Raw genomic sequence first — 19,131 nt, 5'->3', positions numbered from 1 at the left:
TCAAAAACTAACAGCCAAAATTTTTTCGGTACATCAGAAGCAGGAAGCTGCTAAACAACCAGCGCTAAAGGAGCACTCAGGGGAGATATGGCCATTGCAGAGAATCTAAATTAATTCTTTGTGTTAGTCTTTACGGTTGAGGATGTGAGGGAGATTCCCAGACTTGGGCCGTTCTTTTTAGGTGACACATCTGAGGAACTGCCCCAGATTGAGGTGTGACTAGAGAAGGTTTTTGAACAAATTCATAAATAAAATAAGTCACAATGACCAGCTGGTATCACCCAAGGGTTCTGAAGGAACTCAAATATGAAATTGCAAAACTACTAATTGTGGTATGCAAACTATCACTTAGATCCACTTCTGTACCAAATGACTGGAGAATATCTAATGTGACACATTTTTTTTTAAAAGGCTGCAAAGATAATCCTGGCAATTACTGACCGGTAAGCCTGACTTCAGTACCAGGTAAATTGGTTGAAGCTATAGTAAAGAATAGAATTATCAGACACACAGATGAACACAATCTGTTGGGGCTTTTGTAAAGGGAAATCGTGCCTCCCCAATCTATTTGAATTCTTTGAAGGGATCAATGAACATGTGGACAAGGATGATCCAGTGGATATAGGGTACTTAGATTTTTGGAAAGCCCTTCACAAGGTTCCTCACTCAAGACTCTTAAGCAAAGTAAGCAGTCATGGGATAAGAGGAGAGGTCATCTCATCGATCACTAGCTGGCTAAAAGACAAGAAACAGAGTAAGAATATGCATCCGACAAAGTGGGTATTCACCACTAAAGCTCATGCTCCAAAACAGATGTTAGTCTATAAGGTGCCACAGGATTCTCTGCTGCTTTTACAGATCCAGACTGACATGGCTACCCCTCTGATACTAGGAATACATAGTCAGTTTTCAGAATGGAGAAAGGTAAATAGTGGTGTCCCTGAGGGATCTGAACTGGGACCAGTGCTGTTCAATATATTCATAAAAGATCTGAAGAAAGGGATAAACAGTGGGGTGATGAAATCTGCAGAAGGTACAAAATTACTCAAGATCGTTAAGTCCAAAGTAGACTGCAAAGAGTTACAAAAGGATCTGTCAAAACTAGGTGACTTGGCAACAAAATGGCAGGTGAAATTCAGTGTTGATAAATGCAAAGTAATGTACATTGGAAAACATAACCCAACTATACAAGGATTGGACCAAAAGAAATCTGATGAGGTTCAACAAGGACAAGTGCAGAGTCCTGCAGTTAGGATGGAAGAATCATAGACTCATAGACTTTAAGGTCAGAAGGAACCATTATGATCATCTAGTCTGACCTCGTGCACAATGCAGGCCACAGAATCTCACCCACCCCACTCCTGTGTCAAATCTGCGTCTGAGCCATTGAATTCCTCAAATTGTGGTTTAAAAACTTCAAGGGGGAGAGAACCTTCCAGCAAGTGACTCGTGCCCCATGCTGCAGAGGAAGGCGAACCCCGCCCCCAGGCTTCAGCCAATCTGCCCTGGAGGAAAATTCCTTCCCAACCCCAAATATGGTGATCAGCTAAACCCTGAGCATGTGGGCAAGACTCACCAGCCAGACACCCAGGAAAGAATTCTCTGTAGTAACTCAGATCCCACCCCATCTAACATCCCATCACAAGCCATTGGCATATTTTCGCTATAGTCAAAGACGAGTTAATTGCCAAAATTAGGCTATCCCATCTAGCATCCCTCCATAAACTTATAAGATTGTCTTGAAGCCAGATACGTTTTTGCACACTACTACCCCTTGGAAGGCTGTTCCAGGACTTCACTCCTCTGATGATTAGAGAACCTTCATCAATCTTCAAGTCTAAACTTCCTGATAGACAGTTTATATCCATGAGTTCTTGTGTCACTTTGGTACTGAGCTTAAATAATTCCTCTTCCCCCCTGAGATTTATCCCTCTGATATATTTATAGAGAGCAATCACATCTCCCTCAGCCTTCTTTTGGCCAGGCTACAAGCCAAGCTCTTTGAGTCTCCTTTCAAAGAAGGTTTCCATTCCTTGGATCATCTAGTAGCCGTCTCTGAACCTGTTCAGTTTGATTCATCCTTCTTAAACATGGGAGACCAGAACTGCACACAGTATTCCAGATGAGGTCTCACCAGTGCCTTGTATAACGATACTAACCTCTTATCTCTACTGGAAATATCTCGTCTGATGCATCCAAGACAGCATAGCTTTTTTCATGGCCATATCACATTGACGGCTAATAAGTCATCTGTGATCAACCAATACTCCGAGGTCTTTCTCCTCTGTACTTCCAACTGATGCCTCCCCAGCTATAAACAATAATCTTGTTATTATCTTAAATACATGACCTTGCACTTTTCGCTATTAAATTTCATCCTATTACTATTATTCCAGTTTACAAGGTCATCTAGATCTTCTGTATGATATCCCGGTCGTTCTCTGTGTTAGCAATACCCCCAGCTGTGTGTCATCCGCAAACTTTATAGCACATTCCACTTTTTGTGCCAAAATCAGTAATAAAAGCTTAAATAAGATTGGTCCCCAAACCGATCCCTGAGGAACTCCACTAGTAACTCCTTCCAGCCTGACATTCACCTTTCAGTACGACCCGTTGTAGTCTCCCTTTAACCAGTTCTTTATCCACCTTTCAATTTCATATTGATCTCCACTGATACAGACTAGGGACCGAGTGGCTAGGCAGCAGTTCTGCAGAAAAAGACCTAGGGAATTACAGTGATGAAGAAGCTGCATATGAGTCGCAGTGTGCCCTTGTTGCCAGAGAGGCTAATGCATTTGGGGCAGTATAGTAGTAGGGCATTGCCAGCAGATGGCGGGATGTGATCATTCCCCTTTCTTCGACATTGGTGAGGCCTCATCTGAAGGCCTGTGTCCAGTTTTGGGCCCACACTACAGAAGGACGCGGGAAAATTGGAAGGAGTCGCAGCGGAGGGCAACAAAAATGATTAGGAGGCTGGAGCACATGACTTATAAAGGAGATGCTGAGGGAAGTGGATTGTTTCAATCTGCAGAAGAGAAGAATGAGGGGGGATTTGATAGCTGCTTTCAACTACCTGAAATGGGTTCCAAAGAGGGTGGAGCTCAGCTGTTCTCAGTGGTGAGATGACAGAACAAAGACAATTGTCTCAAGTTGCGGTGGGGGAGGTCTAGGTTGGATATTAGGAAACACTATTTCACTCAGAGGGTGGTGAACACTGAATGGGTTCTCTAGGGGGTGGTGGAATCTCCTTCCTTAAGGTTTTAAGGTCAGGCTTGACAAGCCTGGCTGGATGATTTAGTTGGGGTTGGTCCTGCTTGAGCAGGGCTTGGACTAGATGACCTCCTGAGGTCTTCTTCTGTCAGGAGTCACCGGGCGATGCTCTGGAACTGCTCCCCACTAAGCCAGTCAGGACTTGGGGAGCCTCCTCTCCCTTGGAGCAGACTTGTTCAGGGCAGAAGCTCACACGTCTTCACCTCCTGGTCTCTCCTTGGAGCATTCAGCATCCTCTGCCCCCCGTGGGCTTCCCACAGCGAGCCACCCAGGTGGGGTCCTGGGGAAGCCACAGGGTTCTGCACCCCCACTTTGCAGTCAGACGTGACTCTCAGCCAGCAAAACAGAGGTTTATTCGATGACAGGAACAGGGTCTAAAACAGAGCTTGTAGATACAGCGAACAGACCCTCGGCCGGGTCCATTCTGGGGGCAGTGAGCCAGACCCCTAGGTCTGCACTTCACTCCTAGTCCCAGGCAGCTCCAGACTAACCTCCCTCCAGCCCCTCCTCTCTGCTCAGCTCCTTTCCCGGCAGCGAGTCACCTGATCCCTTTGTCTCAAACACTTCAGCTGGCAACCCTTGCAGAGGAGGGGCCCAGGCCATCAGTTGCTAGGAGGCAGAGTGCGTGGCAGTTAGGGGCACTGGCCCCTTCCTCTGTAGCAATCACACACCCTTATCCCACCACCAAGATACTTAAGAACTGCCTAGGGGACACTGAGGCACCAACACAGTATTCAGAGCAAACATTAGGAACAGTCCCAGTTCGTCACACCTTCCAACCCTGATATTCTATGAAATGATGGTGTCTAAATAGCTGTTACCACTGAAGAAAGAGATCTTGAAGTCCTTGTGGAGAGTTCTCTGAAAATGTCTGCTCAAGGTGCAGTGGAATTTAAAAAAGTGAACAGAATGTTGGGAATCTTTAGGAAAAGGACAGGTAACAAGACAGAAACTATCGTAATGCCCCTATATAAATCCGTAGTCCATCCACACCTTGAACACTGTGTGCAGATGTGGTCACCCCATCTCAAAAAATATATATTGGCATTGGAAAAGGTACAGAAGAGCTACAAAAATGATTAGGGGTATGGAACAGCTTCTGTATGAGGAGCGATTAATAACACAGGGACTTTTCAGCTTGGGAAAGAGATGACTAAGGGAATATGATAGAGACGTTTATAAAATCGTGACTGGTGTGGAGAAAATAAATAAGGAAGTGTTATTTACTCCTTCTCATAACACAAGAACCAGGGGTCACCTGATGAAGTTAATAGGCAGCAGGTTTAAAACAAACAAAAGGAAGTATTTTTTCACACAATGCACAGTCAACCTCTGGAACTCCTTGCCTGAGGATGTTGTGAAGGTCAAGACTATAACAGGGTTCAAAAAAGAACTAGATAAATTCATGGAGGATCGATCCATCAATGGCTATTAGCCTGGATGGGCAGGGATGGTGTCCCTAGTCTCTGTTTGCCAGAAGCTGGGAATGGGCAACAGGGGATGGATCACATGATGATTCCCTGTTCTATTCATTCCCTCTGGGACACCTGACACTGGGCACTGTGAGAAGACATCGTACTGGGCTAGATGGACTCTTGGTCTGACCCAGCATGGCCGTTCTTATGTTCTTATGTAACTTGTAGAAGTTCAGAACAATTAATGTACAGTTGCGCTGTCCCTAAAGCCGTAGCATTTCCCTGGTTCCTGATAGTATCATCACAGTCCTGGGCCTGACAGCATTTCTCTGATAAGAGAAATCCTGGTTTTGAGAAGTGTCTGCTTTGGGGGATTGAATTTGCATCAGGTTGAACTCAGTCCAAAATTTTTTAAAAACAAAATGTAATTTCACTTCCCCCATTCATGACACATTCTGCACTGCCCCAGTCACTAAACACGGCTAAATGCCACCAAGAAAGGGCCAAATCCTGCAGTGACGGGGGCATGGCACTCAAATCCCTTCTTCCTGCCCATCCCCAAAGCATTATCAGGGCTCAGTCTGTTGTAGCATGAATGTGTTCCCCTCGTGCAGATACAGGTGTGGGAGTCTCTAACTGATTCACATCACTGGGGTTTAACCAATAAAGAGCCCGGTGTCTGTGACTTTGTGAACCTGATAGGTCTGTTCAAACAGCCTTGTTCGAAGTTACAACTGTTACATGCACTCCTTCCTCGTTTTCATGCAGCTAGAACTAGAGTGATCAGCCTGTCTGCATTGGGAGGGGTGTTAACTCATTGCTTAGATTGCAAGCTCTCCGGGGCAGAGCCTGTCCGCTCTGTGTTTGTAACGTGCCTAGCACGAGCAGGACCCAGTCCTGGTGTGACTCATAATAAACATAATAAATAATCATCATCATCTGAAAACGGGAGAGCCCAGGGAGTTCTGTACTTCAGATTGTTTGTGTTTAATTATATGTATTATATATTTTCTTCAGTGTACATTTTTGGGGCATTTTATTTATTTATTTGTTCTTTTAAAGGAAGCTGCATGATTTTGGCTCAATATTCCAGAACTGCCCAGCAGTTTCTCGATGCTGGGCCAAGGCCAGCAGGTGCCATTTACTTTTCAGTCGCCTGCAGCAGCCTGGAGAGAGGCTGTTTGTGTCACAGATTGAATTTTGAAACGTGAACAGCAAAGGAATTGTTTTGCGACAGTTTGTGCCCTTTCTGCCAGGCTTGGCGGGAGCTCAGTGTCCCGGGCATGGCCCTTAGGCCGGTCCTCTGCTCTGGGCGAATGGCACCTTCTGTGAATGAAGATGTGAAAGACTGACAGAGGGGCGGGGTCATTGGTTGCCGTTACAGATCAATAGAGGCTTCCCTTTGCTAACTGACCTCTCTACTCTCTTCTAGACTGTGTATGATCAGTGGTTCATCACCCTCTACAATCTGGTGTATACCTCCCTCCCGGTGCTAGGAATGAGCCTCTTTGACCAGGTACTGTTTACTGTGAATACCCAGACTCACTTCTAGGGGAGTTATTCATGGATTCTTTGGCTCAGTTCTGTGATCCCTTCTGGACAGGAAGTAGGTGAATAAAACCTGTGCTAGAAACTGCAGCAATTTCCCTGCCATGAGTAGAGCGCAGAGCACAGTCCTGAGGTGTGTGGGAGCCGATTCTGTCTTATCTTGCATGGATGGCCCTGGTTTGAGCAAGGGTGGAGCCCTCTGGGTTGTACTGTTAGCGACAATAATGGAAAAGGTGCCCTCTGCAACCCTGGCCTAATGGGAAAATATTCACATCCTGCTGGGCCTGGACCCGAAGCTTGAATCAGTCCTTAATCTTCCTTGACTAAGATTAAGAATGGCTTCAAGATTTGGCCCGATAACCAGTATTTGTAAGCACTTTACAATCACGTACATGCAACTGCCTCTGGGGTGAAGGCTGGTGACTAACAACTGCACATGTAACATTGGGGTGGGGAATTTTGGCCAGGGACAAATGAACGAATGAAGCAGCAGCAGCAATTCGGTGGCAGGTCCTTCCCTCTGAGAGGGACTCAGGGACCCGCCGCCGAAGAGCCTGGAGCCAGCCCTCGCCTCGAGCGCAAAAATTCGTTGTTACGGCTCTGATCGAAACTCCCCTGTCATGTTCATTCCCTCTAAGCACCTGGCACCAGTCACTGTCAGCAGACGGAATACTGGGCTAGGTGGACCTTTGGTCTGACCCAGTCTGGCTGTTTTTATGTTCTTATATCACAGACTCTGAGTATTTTCTAGTGTGACTCATTTGCACTATCAAGAACATCCTGAGTCCTGTTCACCTTGAACTTGACTAAAGCTACCCATAGGCTATTGCCCCTGCTCCACCCCCTCCAGCTAAGACAGCACCAAGTCAAACCCAAGAAAGATTCATTCATCAGTTCCAAGGCCAGAAGAGACCACTGTGCTCAGCTAGTCTGACTTCCTGGAGAATGCACAGATTTCCCCTCCCCTCCTTGCCCTTGATCTCCGACTCTGCCTTTAACATGCTCCCTCTTCCCCTCTCCGCCTAGTGCCTTTTTTTCTTCACCTGGAAAACCCCTGAGCCCCAACTCCCTGCCCTGGGGCCTCATGGCCCTCATGTTCTCAATACTACATATGGACCAGGCCTCTGCAGACCAAAGAGATGGGTTAATGCTCACAATCCCCTTAATCACCATCTGGTGTGATGGCCACAGCCAGTGCTCATGGGGGTCTCCAGGCCAGGCCCTCTATGCTGACCCCTTTCTGTGGAGCATTTCCTACGGAGCACTTGTCTCAGTCCTTCAGAGCTGCATTCCATTGCTGTCTTTGCCCCAGCAATATATCAGCCTGGCCCTACCTGCATTGCAGAGGCTAAACATGTGGGAACTTGAGAGATGTCCAGTGGCTCACAGGCTCAGGGCTCCACGTCAGACAGTCGTGGACGTTGAGCTGGAGCGTGCCTCGTAAGGCGTGCGACCCCCATTTATCCTTCTCATCAGCACTGGGAAGGTAAAACCCACCTTGGAGAACACGCCCGAGTGCTCTGGTGATGTGACCTGTTGGGCAGCATGGCTGAGTGGTGTGCTGGGGCTGAGTGGTGTCCCGGGGGGGTCCGTGTCACTGGGCTGCCAGCCTCTCCCCTCTGTTCCCAGGACGTGGATGACCGCTGGAGTATGCAGTTCCCTCACCTCTATGAACCTGGGCAGCAGAATCTCTACTTCAACAAGATCGAATTTGTCAAGTGTGTGCTGCACGGGATCTACAGCTCCCTCATTCTCTTCTTCATCCCCTATGGGGCCATGTACGACACCGTGAGAAGCGATGGGAAAGCCATTGCTGACTACCAGTCCTTCGCACTGATGGCCCAGACCTGCCTGCTGATCGTGGTCTCTGTGCAAGTAATGCATCACTGTTGGCATTATTATTTACTTATTTATTTTATTACGGTAGTGCCTGGATGCCCCAGCTGGGATTGAGACCGATTGTGTTAGTGCTGCACATACGCTCAAGCCCCAACTGGATTGTGTTAGGTGCTGTATGTATGCTCAGGCGCCAACCCTGCAAAGATTTAACTGGACACATGTGAGTTGCTCAGTTCTTCAGTGGCACTGTTCCTGTGGAAGTCTTTTCAGTACAGGGGCTGTAGTGAGGGACAGCTCCTGTGTGGAGGAGTTTACAGCTCAGGTGGACAACACAGACTGGGGTGGGAGAGGAGGAGGATTCTGGTCCCCATTTTACAGATGGGAATGAGGCACACAGTTGTGTATCAACTGTCTGTTTACACGGCAGTGGTGTCTGCACTGGGTGGATGACCTTCACCTCTACAGTCTGTGGATGTGGAAACAAGTCCCATGGATTGGGGGGGGGGGGGGGGGGGAAGAAGTAGATGTGATGTATCTTGACTTTAGTAAGGTTTTTGATACTGTCTCACGTGACCTTCTCATGAGCAAACTAGGGACACACAGCCTAGATGAACTTACTTTATTGAATTTAACCAGCTAAATGCACAACTGGTTGGAAAATTGTATTCAGAGAATATTTATCAATGGTTCACGATCAAACTGGAAGGACATATTGAGTGGGGTCCCACAGGGATCTGTCGTGGTTCCGTTTCTGTCTGATATCTTCATACATGATCTGGATAATGGCACTAGAGTTCACTTATAAAGTTTGTGGACGATGCCAAGCTGGGAGGGGCTGGAAGTGCTTTGGAGGACAGGTTTAGAATTCAAAATGATCTGGGCAAACTAGAGAAATGGTCTGAAATAAATAGGATGAAATTAAATTAGGACAAATGCAAAGACTTGGAAGGAACAATCAGTTGCACACATACAGAATGGGCAATGACTGCCTAGGAAGGAGCCCTGTGGAAAGGGCTCTGCGGGGTAAAAGTGGATCACAAACGAAATATCAGTCAGCAGTGTAATGGTGTTACAAAAAACCCAAACGTCGTTCTGGGATGTATCAGCAGGAGTGTTGTAAACATGACATGAGAAGTAATTCTTCCGCTGTGCTCTGCGCTGATAAACAGCCTCAGCTGGAGTCTCGTGTCCAGTTCTGAGCACTGCACTTGGCGAAATATGTAGCCAAACAGGAGAGAGTCCAGAGACGAGCAACAGAAAGGATTAACAGTTTAGAAAACATGAGCTGTGAGGGAAGATTAAAAACACTGAGTTTGTTTAGTCTGGAGAAGACAAGACTGAGGGGGGACATAACAGACTTCAGGTATGTAAAAAGTTGCTTTAAAGAGGGGGGTGATTGTTCTCCTTATCCACGGAGAACCGGACAGGAAGCAATGAGCTTAAATTGCAGTAAGGGGGATTTAGGTTGGACATTAGGAAACGTTTTGACTGGATGACCCTTGAGTCCCTTCCAGTCCTGTGGTTCTAGGATCAGCGGCGGCTCCAGGCACCAGCATACCAAGCGCATGTCTGGGGCGGCAAGCCGCGGGGTGTGCCCTACCAGTCCTTGTGAGGGCGGCCATCAGGCTGCCTTTGGCAGCTTGCCTGCAGGAGGTCCGCCGGTCCCGTGGATTCCGCAGCAATATGGTGCCGGGTATGCTGAAGCTGCAGGCCTAATGGACCTCCCGCAGGCAAACCTCCAAATCCACGGGACAGGGGACCTCCCGCAGGCAAGATGCCGAAGGCTGCCTGACTGCTGTGCTTGGGGCGTGTCAAGGTTTCGTTCCCCACTCTGAACTTTAGGGTACAGATGTGAGGACCTGCGTGGACACTTCTAAGCCTAATTACTAGCTTAGCTCTGGTATACTGCCACCACCCAGAATTCCAGTGTCTGGGGCACTCTCTGTTCCCCCAAAACTTCGTCCCCTCCCTGGGTTGCCTTGAGGGACTTCACCAATTCCCTGGTGAACACAGATCCAAACCCCTTGGATCTTAAAACAAGGAGAAATTTACCATCCTCCTCCTTTCCCCCCACCAATCCCTGGGGAGTCCAGATCCAATCCCCTTGGATCTTAACACAAGGGGAAATAAACTAACCCCTTCCTTTCCCCCACCAATCCCTGGTGAGTCCAAATCCAATCCCCTTGGATCTTAAAACAAGGAAAAATCAATCAGGTTCTTAAAAAGGAAGCTTTTAATTAAAGAAAGAAAAGGTAAAAAGTATCTCTATAAAATCAGCATGGAAAATGCTTTACAGGGTAATCAGATTCCTATAGACCAGCCGCCCCCGCCCCCCCCCCGCTCCAGCCTTAGGTTCAAAGTTACAGCAAACAGAGATAAAATCCTTCTAGCAAAAAGAAACATTTACAAGTTGAGGAAACAAAAATAAGACTAACACGCCTTGCCTGGCTAATTACCTACAAGTCTGAAACATGAGAGACTGATTCAGAAAGATTTGGAGAGCCTGGATGGACGTCTGGTCCCTCTTAGTCCCAAGAGCGAACAACCCCCAAAACAAAGAGCACAAACAAAAGGCTTTCCCCCACCAAGATTTGAAAGTATCTTGTCCCCCTATTGGTCCTCTGGTCAGGTGTCAGCCAGGTTCCCTGAGCTTCTTAACCCTTTACAGGTAAAAGAGACATTAACCCTTAACTATCTGTTTATGACAGGACAGCAAAAAAGCTAGAGCCCCCCCATCTAGGATTCTTCCTAACTGTCAGGGTGATTAAACACTGCAATAAATTGCCCAGGGAGGTTGTAGAATCTCTGTCACTGTAAAGGCAGGCTGGACAAACACCTCTCAGGGACAGTCTAGAAAATACTGAACCCTGCCCTGAGTGCAGGGGGCTCGACTAGCGGACCTCTCCAGGTCCCTTCCCACCTGACATGTCTCTGGTCTCATTGGACCAGGCTGGCAAAGCTTAGCCAGTGCCTTGCTGAAACTCGGGTTGGGTCAGGGTGAAGCAGTGCTGATAAGACGGGTGAAATGGCTGCAAAAAATGGTGTTCTTCTCAGCTCCACAGCCTGAGGCTCTCTCCCTATTTTGGGGTCTTACTGACTCCTCCCCCTATTTCCTGATGGCCCGGTAACCACAGGGAGCCAGCACTGTCACCTGTGAATGGCCAGGAGCGCACAGCCTTTCTTCTCAGGCCAGGACCTCACCACAGCAACATGCCAACTAAACGAGACAGGTGGCAGAACACGTTCCACCCTGGCGGGTGGGGGACAACACGGGGGAGCAGCCCTCTCTGCCTGCCTGTCTTTGGCACCTCGATGTGGGATTGTTAAAGCCGTTGAGCTCCGCTGCACTGATTTATCCTTTCAGATCGGGTTGGACACTGCCTACTGGACAGCTGTGAACCAGTTCTTCATCTGGGGCAGCCTTTCCGTTTACTTTGCCATCATCTTCACCATGTACAGTGACGGCATGTACCTGATCTTCACAGCCTCCTTCCCTTTCATTGGTAAGCACTGCGGCAGCTCCCGCACAGGGCTGCGGCTCCGAGTGGCCTGTACTTAACCTGGTGGAAGTACGGCCACTACGTACCGAGGAAGTGCTCACAGTGGCAGTAACACGCGGTTGATCTTATTTGTCACTGTCGGGTATTTACACCACACTACAGTACGTGTTCATTTTCTCTGGTGCCCACTTGTGCATACACATGTTCATGTGCCCGTTCACCAGTGCACGGTGCACACTCATGCATACCATGTATGTGCACACGTCCTATACCCATATCTGCAAATGCTCCTCCAAATAAATCCATTGAATAGGATTTAATGCAGCCTCTTATTTATCTCTCTTCTCCAACATTCAGCTGGGTGGAGTCTGGGCCCCACAAATATTTGGGGAATGTTTGTCTGTGCAAATATGTTGTTCATATGTGAACAAGCTGGTGTATTGGAACCGGAAAGTATGGAAGTGTGGTCACCCGATCAGGGAGAGACGCTCTGCTATGGGACTTCAGTGCGCAGTCACCCATCAAAATAGCAAGTGGATGCTGGAGATTTGTAAGCCGCCCTCTGACTGACGTTATTTTGCATAAGTGCCTGTGAGCACGTGTGACAAGTGAACAGCATCATCGGAATGAGTCTGTCCATGGACAGGTCGTGAGCGGGAGGAGGGGCTATAGCCTCAGTGAAGGTATTTGCTTCAAATAATCCCACCAGCTCCAACACCTCTCTGCATCCAGCATGAATAGAGCTTAGCTGGGGGCATCTTGTAGTTTTGGAAGCCCTGAGGTTTGTTGGTTCCAGTCTCCAGTCAGCGTTTTGGCTGACACACACTCCAGTGTCACAAGCTCCTTAACTCCTCCGGGCTCTGTCCTTTGGATGAGAGATGTCACCAGCTCCATTCTGCCCATCTGCACTTAGCTGCCTAGGAGAGGATAAGGTGACTGTAACAGAGCTAGACATTGAGGCGACATGGAAAATTACAATAGAGTCATAGGAACAATGAGAGGAAAATCAGTGGAGGAATCTGCTCAGCATCGTAGATTTTGACACGTGTATGCAAGGAGTCTGGGGAAGAAACAGGATGAACTGGAAATATTAGCTAAAGTATGACTCAGTTGGCATCCTAGAAACTTGGTGGGGAAGGTCTCATGACTGGCCTGTTGGTACAGAGCGGAACAACTTGTTCAGGAAGGACAGGCAGGAAAAAGGGTGGAGAGGTTGCATTATATATAAAAAATCCATACCCTTGTTCTGAGATCGAGGCGGAGGTGAGAGGCAGACCAGCCGGAAGTCTCTGGGTAACGATAAAAGGAGGGGAAATAGGAATGATGTCATGGGAGAGGGAGTCTATATACACCACCGAATCAGGAGGATGTGGATGTGGCACTTCTAGAACAAATAACAAAAATATCCAAAACACAAGACCTGACGGCAACGGGGAGACTTTAACTGTCTTGGCATCTGTTGGAAAAGTCAGGTGAAAAAACTTCCAAAAGTTCTTGGAATGTCTTGGGGACAAGCTTTGTTCCAATGGCTTTGAGCTGGTATTTTTATAGAAGAGGCTCAAGTATTGCCTCTGCCTGGCTTAGGTAGGGCTGACCAAGCAGCGGGTGGACACCTCCCTAGTAGCCTGCTACAGGCTCTCTAGGGAAACTGAGCAAACCCAACACACCGCTGGGAGGCAGGCAGCAATTTAACTAGAAGGCTGTGCAGATTCCCACAGGTCCTTCTGCTCTCCAAGTCGGTAGCCCAGTGCTTCAGGGAACGGTGCTGGTGATTCAGCAGGTGGTGCTCTCCCTTGGCGTTCCTGCAGAGCTAATGCCCTGGGGGTGGGGGGCTGCTGGAGGATGGGTATCTGTGGAGGAGATCTTGACCCAGGGCAGTCACTGAAGGGCCCCAGACTTTTTATAAAGTGACAAGCTGATAACACTGGCATCTAGCAAACTCCAGTTCCGGTCATTAGTTTCTGCCTCTCTAGCCCCTCTCTGCAATTGGATTATCCTTCCCCTGCTGTCTCAAACTGGTGCATTATTGCTGCTGTGTGCTTGTAACCACTGCAAGTCCCAGCTCCGCGTGGGCTGGGTGTCACTGGGGAGTAACATGATCTTTGGGTATAATTTGCATATTCCAGTGTGTTTGCAGAGTGCTTTGGGATCTGCATGAATGGAAGTGCCTGCTACTGCTGCTGTCATGGCTTCTACTGTGCTCTTGTTTTTCAGGGACAGCTCGAAACACCCTCAGTCAACCCAGTGTGTGGCTGGCGATCTTCCTCAGCATCATCCTGTGTGTGCTGCCGGTGGTTGGCGGTCGGTTTCTGAAGTCTCAGCTAATGCCGACTGTCAGTGACAAAGTAAGGGGATACATAGCAGGAGCCCGACCTCGGCTGTCACAGCCCCCCTCAGCCTGCTTCGCAGGCAGTGTCCAGGGGCCTGGGATTGCTCAGTGTGCGAGTGCTATCCGGACTCGCATCTGGAGCTTTGGTCGGGAAGGAGGGTTTGGCACAGTTCAGACTGTCTGCAGCCTGAGATTACTGAGACATGGATTAGACTGATCTGGGCGTTGGGGGATTGGGGAAGCAGGGCTATTTTTAGGTGCAGGGTTTAAGTGTTGTGGCTTGGTGACAAAGCAGCAGTGCATTTCACAGCCAGCAGAGCAGCCCCCTGCTACTGCAGTGCAGGTGTGCAGTCCTCGGCCCGGCCTCCCGGACACACACATCTGCTTGGGTTCTGCTGGCTGAAGGGACCTGCTTCCGCTTCTGCTAACATTCACACACTCCTCCGGAACCAGCCGCCCTCCCCACCCAGGGAATAGGAAGCAGAGGTGGGGCTGTTCCTTCTTGGGGGAGGCAGGGGAGGGCTGCAGTAGTGAGGAGAGCATGCTCAGGGCCACTTAGAGGGGGGTGCAAGTGGGGCAATTTGCCCCTGGCCCCAGAGGGGGCCCCCAAGAAAATATAGTATTGCAACTTTTTTAATGGAAGGGGCCCCCAAAATTGCTTTGCCCCAGACCCCCTGAATCCTCTGGGCGGCCCTGAGCACGCTGACCATGGCACAGTAGTGTGAAGGACTCTCCTGGAGAGGAGAACCTCTCCAACAAGGCTGCAGGTGATGCTCTGCTTAACTGCTGACCGGAGCAGTTTGCTAGATGATGCTGTGCCCCAGTCTTTCTCTTCTACCAGCATTAAGGCACAACATCCTTGAGCAAGGCCATACCACTTGATCGTGCCCTTGGTCCCGGCCAAGCTCCCCAGAGGCCCTGTGGGAAGGGGCGGTGACTCAGCTCGATTCTCTGCTGCTAAGGACTAGGGTGATAGTTTCACAGAAAACCATCAGCTAGAGAGACAGAAGAGGTGCCGTCCTGGAGGACACATTCATAGAATCTCAGGGTTGGAAGGGACCTCAGGAGGAATCTAGTCCAACCCCCTGCTCAAAGCGGGACCAATCCCCTGGCAGATTTTTTCCCCCAGACCCCTAAATGGCCCCCTCAAGGACTGAACTCACACCTCTGGGTTTAGCAGGCCAATGCTCAAACCACTGAGCTATCCCTCCCTGCCCATTCAAACCTCCCTGCAGAGCTTAGCTGGCTCTTGCTGCTTCGGATGGACTGACCGGTGTTTGTGGGTTTACTAGTTTATTGAACTACAGTATTGGACACGGGCCTGGCCCAGGCTCTCCAATCAGTGCCCTGTCCTAGGCAGGGGAGCTCAGAATCCCAGCTCCAGGCTATGGCTTGGGCCTGGCTCTCCACATAGGACATGAGCTGCCTGCTGAGAGGCTGTTCTGACTGGGGAGGGGTCCCAGCTGGCTGCCAAGCTGGGACCTAGATAAAGCCTGACCCTGAGAGAGGTCAGGAGGTGCAGGGGGTCAGCATTTCTCAAGACCCTGCCACTGCTGCCCCAGCCAGAGCTCCAGCTTTGTTGTGCTCACACGGGCCCTGTGTCTATAGCCAGTCTGGCTCTGATATTTGATAGCCCTGCCATGTAGGAGCAAGGGGCTGCTAGGAAGTTTGTACACTGCCTGGTTACTGCCTTCATGCCAGCTAAAGCCTCTGCAGGTACCTGCTTCTGCCTGCGAAGCAGCAGAGTTGTGGAATGTGTCCTGAGCAGAAGGACGTTCCAAGCCCAGCTGTCTCTCCCACCTGCTGAGCAGGATGTTTTCTGATTTCAGGTCCTACGCAAGATCAGAGAGGCCAAGAAGCGGCCGCCGCCTCCCTTGCCCAAGACACGCTTGCGCCGTACCAGCACCCGTCGCTCCGGCTACGCCTTCTCCCATCAGCATGGCTTCGGCGCACTCATTATGTCTGGGAGAAACATGCGGCCTAAACTGCCTTTCACCACAACAGGGACGTTTTCACCCAATAGTGAGAAAAACAAACACAAGTGAATGCAAGAACCAGGGCAGCCAGAAAGGAAACTGTGCTCTGCACAGCGTCCCAGCCCGCACTTGCCCAGGACTGCCCTGTCAGCTACTCCAAGGAGGACTCAGGCCTTCTCTTTCCACTCAGGTGCTCACTCTAACTCCAGCTCCTGCTCCAAAGGGCACATGCTGCTCCCAGGGAGGAAAGAACAGGATGAGTCCAAGTTCTTAAATTTGTGGAGTTGAGAGGGGCAAGCGTGGAGCAGACCAAACCCCCCCACCATCCCTCTGTGGTCTGAGAGAGAGAACGTGCAGGGGAACGCCCGCTCCATGCACCAAGATTATCCGTGATGCCCCTGCTTCATCCCCTCAACCCTGTACTTCCGAGCACCACGGCATCAGGGTGAAGGGAGGACAGAGCTGTATAAGCTCATCCCATTCACAAGGCTTGTTTCTGCCATGAACTATGCCATGAAGCATTCAGAGCTGTATTCATCCTGGGGACAACTCCACTGACCCTAAGAGTGACGGGCCCAGTGCCTCGAACCCCAGCACCCGAATCTTTGCAATCTAAGTCATTGTGCGGCCATTTGTCCATAATGTACATGGGTGTTTGGAGAGTGTGAGGTGGGAAATGACCTGCCGAGCTGGGGGGTGACTCTGTCCTAGCCTACGGCCAGTGCCCCAAGTGCAGCCCCTGCCTTTGGGAGATGCTGTACGTCAGGGGTCAGCTCTCTAGGCAACAGCTAGGGAAAGGGACCTGCAATCGCACTGCCCTGCCCTGGAGCTGCGCTGCAGAGCCACCCTGCTGGGAAATGTCATGGTTCTCAGGTTTTGCAGCCAGGCACCAGCAATTTCTTCTAGACTTATAACAGAAAAGCACCAAAACACTCAGTTCCTGAACTCCACAAATGCTAGAGCTGCTCAGTTAAAGTGAAGCTGGGAAATCCCTCCCTGCGGGTCCCTCGGGTCATGGCTCAGTCTCACAAGGGAACCTCCATCAGCAGGTGGCTTTCCAAGCAGACCCAGCCAAACGCCCAGCTCCCATGGACTTCAGTGGAACTGAATGAGAGCCTTAGATGGCAGAAATGGAACCTCCATGTGCTGCACAGGGTCGATGGGAGGGTGCAGTTTTCACCCTTACCTCTGACTGCCCAGCCCCCTTGTTCTGTTTCTCTCTCTCCCTCACCTCCTGAGCAATGTGGGTGAAGGTTAGAAGAAAAGTCCCTAGATTATCTCTGCAGTTTCCTGAACCAAATGGTTTTGCCTGCTCTTTTGTTTTTGGTTGGAAGGCAAATCCATCAGACAGCTGACGTGTGTGAGGTCAGAGAGCTCTGTGAGACCACCAGCAAGGGCATTGGGCAGACTAGAAACGGCTGGAGTCTTGCAGCTGCTGAGCCACTGGGCCTGGTTCTCCAGTCTGTCACTCCAGTGCTTCGGGGGAGTTACCCTGGTGTAAGGCCAGCATGCTGGAGTGGAGAATCAGGCCCATCAGTGTTACTAACCCATCGGAACGGAGCTCTCTTGCCTGCAGGACAAAGCAACCCCCTGTTAGTTCCTCAGCCATGTGCTTACAGAGGGTTGTAGGCCTAGTTTCGGTGCCTGCTTGGGCTGGGGTTCCTGTATATTGCACGTTAGCGGTAACAGGGTTCTGTGTGGAATCCCCAAGGCACTGGCAGAAGGGATGTGTTACTGCGACAGGCCGGTGATGTTTCCACTCGAACTAGTCTCCTTAGAGCTCCTTGTTTTAACAGTGACTGCATGGAATTGTTTATACTCCTCTAACGAAGGGCTTTATTTTCTGGACATGGCTCTCCTCTGCGCTTAGCACCAGTAGAGACAGTGGGGCTCTGGGGGGTTGTTATAAACCACAGGACTGGCTTTCGGACATGGGGCTGGGTTTACCCTTCCACGGCAGGGGAAAGGAACATACCCTACCCCACAGTGATGTGTGCTGCACGGAGACAGTTGCAGCACCGAGCAATGCAGTGCACTGGGGCGAATCAAACAGAGCAGGGCCGTCACTGCTCACCACCTCTCTCTGGCTTGTGGCTCACCTCAGCACGCTGATTCGGATAATGGCTCACGACGTTGGCCTCCCCAGGGTACTGAAGGGGAGAGTTTAGATTGTTAAACTGACATCCCAGAAGGCTCAGCCTGCCAGGCTGGCACTAGTGTGGGATGCTATGGGCTGCAGTGCTGAGAAGGAAAGAGGCCAACTGCGAAGGAACCAGGGAAGCTCTGGACCCCAGACACAGCTCTGAGACGGTTTGCACACAATACACCCTCCTTGGCCGCGGGCCGAAGCAGGACTTACAAATGCTGCATAAGACATGCAAGGGATGATCCACTTAGTGAACTTGTTCCAACTGCAAATACTTCAGCAGTTTGACAAGACCAATGTATGTTTTTAATGTCTTGAAATTGGCCCTGGCGTTCCACAAGCATCTCTCCTTGGTTTGTAAAATACTTTTTAATATAAATAGTGGCCAGTGGGATGAATAATGTGTGTATAATCTGTTCCTTGAGCCTTGGGGCGTGAGCAGGTGCATGTACGGTATTCACTGCATGGGTCTCAGGAGTGGGAACACAGGGAGAGCCAGATTGCATCAGACTAGTGAGCCATCTAAGCCAGTACCGTGACTCACAAACAACCCAGACCAGCTCTGGAGGAAAGTGGAGCGGGGAGGGGGTGACAGTGGGTTGGAGGGGGGGTTATGCAGGGTAGTTGGGAGAGGGATTGATGGGTGGTCAGAGCAGGGATGGGGAGGGTTGGGTCATGAAGGCAGTTGGGCAGAGTAACTATATTTCCCAAAGGGAAACGGGACACTACCCGGGGCTGGCCTGCCCAATCTTTTTCCCCACCCCCTGGGCTGCCAGCCTGCCCTGTGGCCTGGCATTGCCACTCGCCCCCCAGATGTTTCTCCATGCCCCCGTAGGGGGTGTGCCCCCCTTTTTTGGCACAACTGGGCATGTGTCCTGTTTGCTCTGCCCAACTGACAATCAGACAAACGCCATTTGTGCCAAAAAAGCTGGAACGTCCAGCACTGTCCTGACCAAACAGGACCTATGGTCATGCTACAGCTGGGGAGGAGGTGATGGGGGAGCTGAGTGGGGAGGGTTATGAGTAGGTGATGGGGGTGGGGCACCATGGGGGCAGTTGGGGGAGGTGATGGGGGGTCAGGGCAGGGGTTGAAGGGGAGGGTCATAGG

At 50.1% G+C, this 19,131-nt stretch overlaps 1 protein-coding gene across 1 annotated transcript in view; it reads left to right on the top strand.

The window, feature by feature from the left end:
• The window catches only part of LOC116820472 (phospholipid-transporting ATPase ID-like), a 119,415-nt gene extending 100,991 nt beyond the window's left edge, over nt 1-18,424 (top strand). The window contains exons 24-28 of the mRNA XM_032772957.2: nt 6,118-6,201; nt 7,863-8,108; nt 11,437-11,575; nt 13,787-13,917; nt 15,731-18,424. Of these exons, the coding sequence (XP_032628848.1) occupies nt 6,118-6,201; nt 7,863-8,108; nt 11,437-11,575; nt 13,787-13,917; nt 15,731-15,946 (816 nt within the window). The 3' untranslated portion in view covers nt 15,947-18,424. The remainder of the gene's footprint in view (nt 1-6,117; nt 6,202-7,862; nt 8,109-11,436; nt 11,576-13,786; nt 13,918-15,730) is intronic.
• The last annotated feature ends 707 nt before the right edge of the window (nt 18,425-19,131 follow it).

Source organism: Chelonoidis abingdonii, chromosome 6 (assembly GCF_003597395.2).
Source record: "Chelonoidis abingdonii isolate Lonesome George chromosome 6, CheloAbing_2.0, whole genome shotgun sequence".
In the NCBI taxonomy this organism is placed as follows: domain Eukaryota; kingdom Metazoa; phylum Chordata; order Testudines; family Testudinidae; genus Chelonoidis; species Chelonoidis abingdonii.
This window is presented reverse-complemented; position numbering and strand designations above follow the sequence as displayed.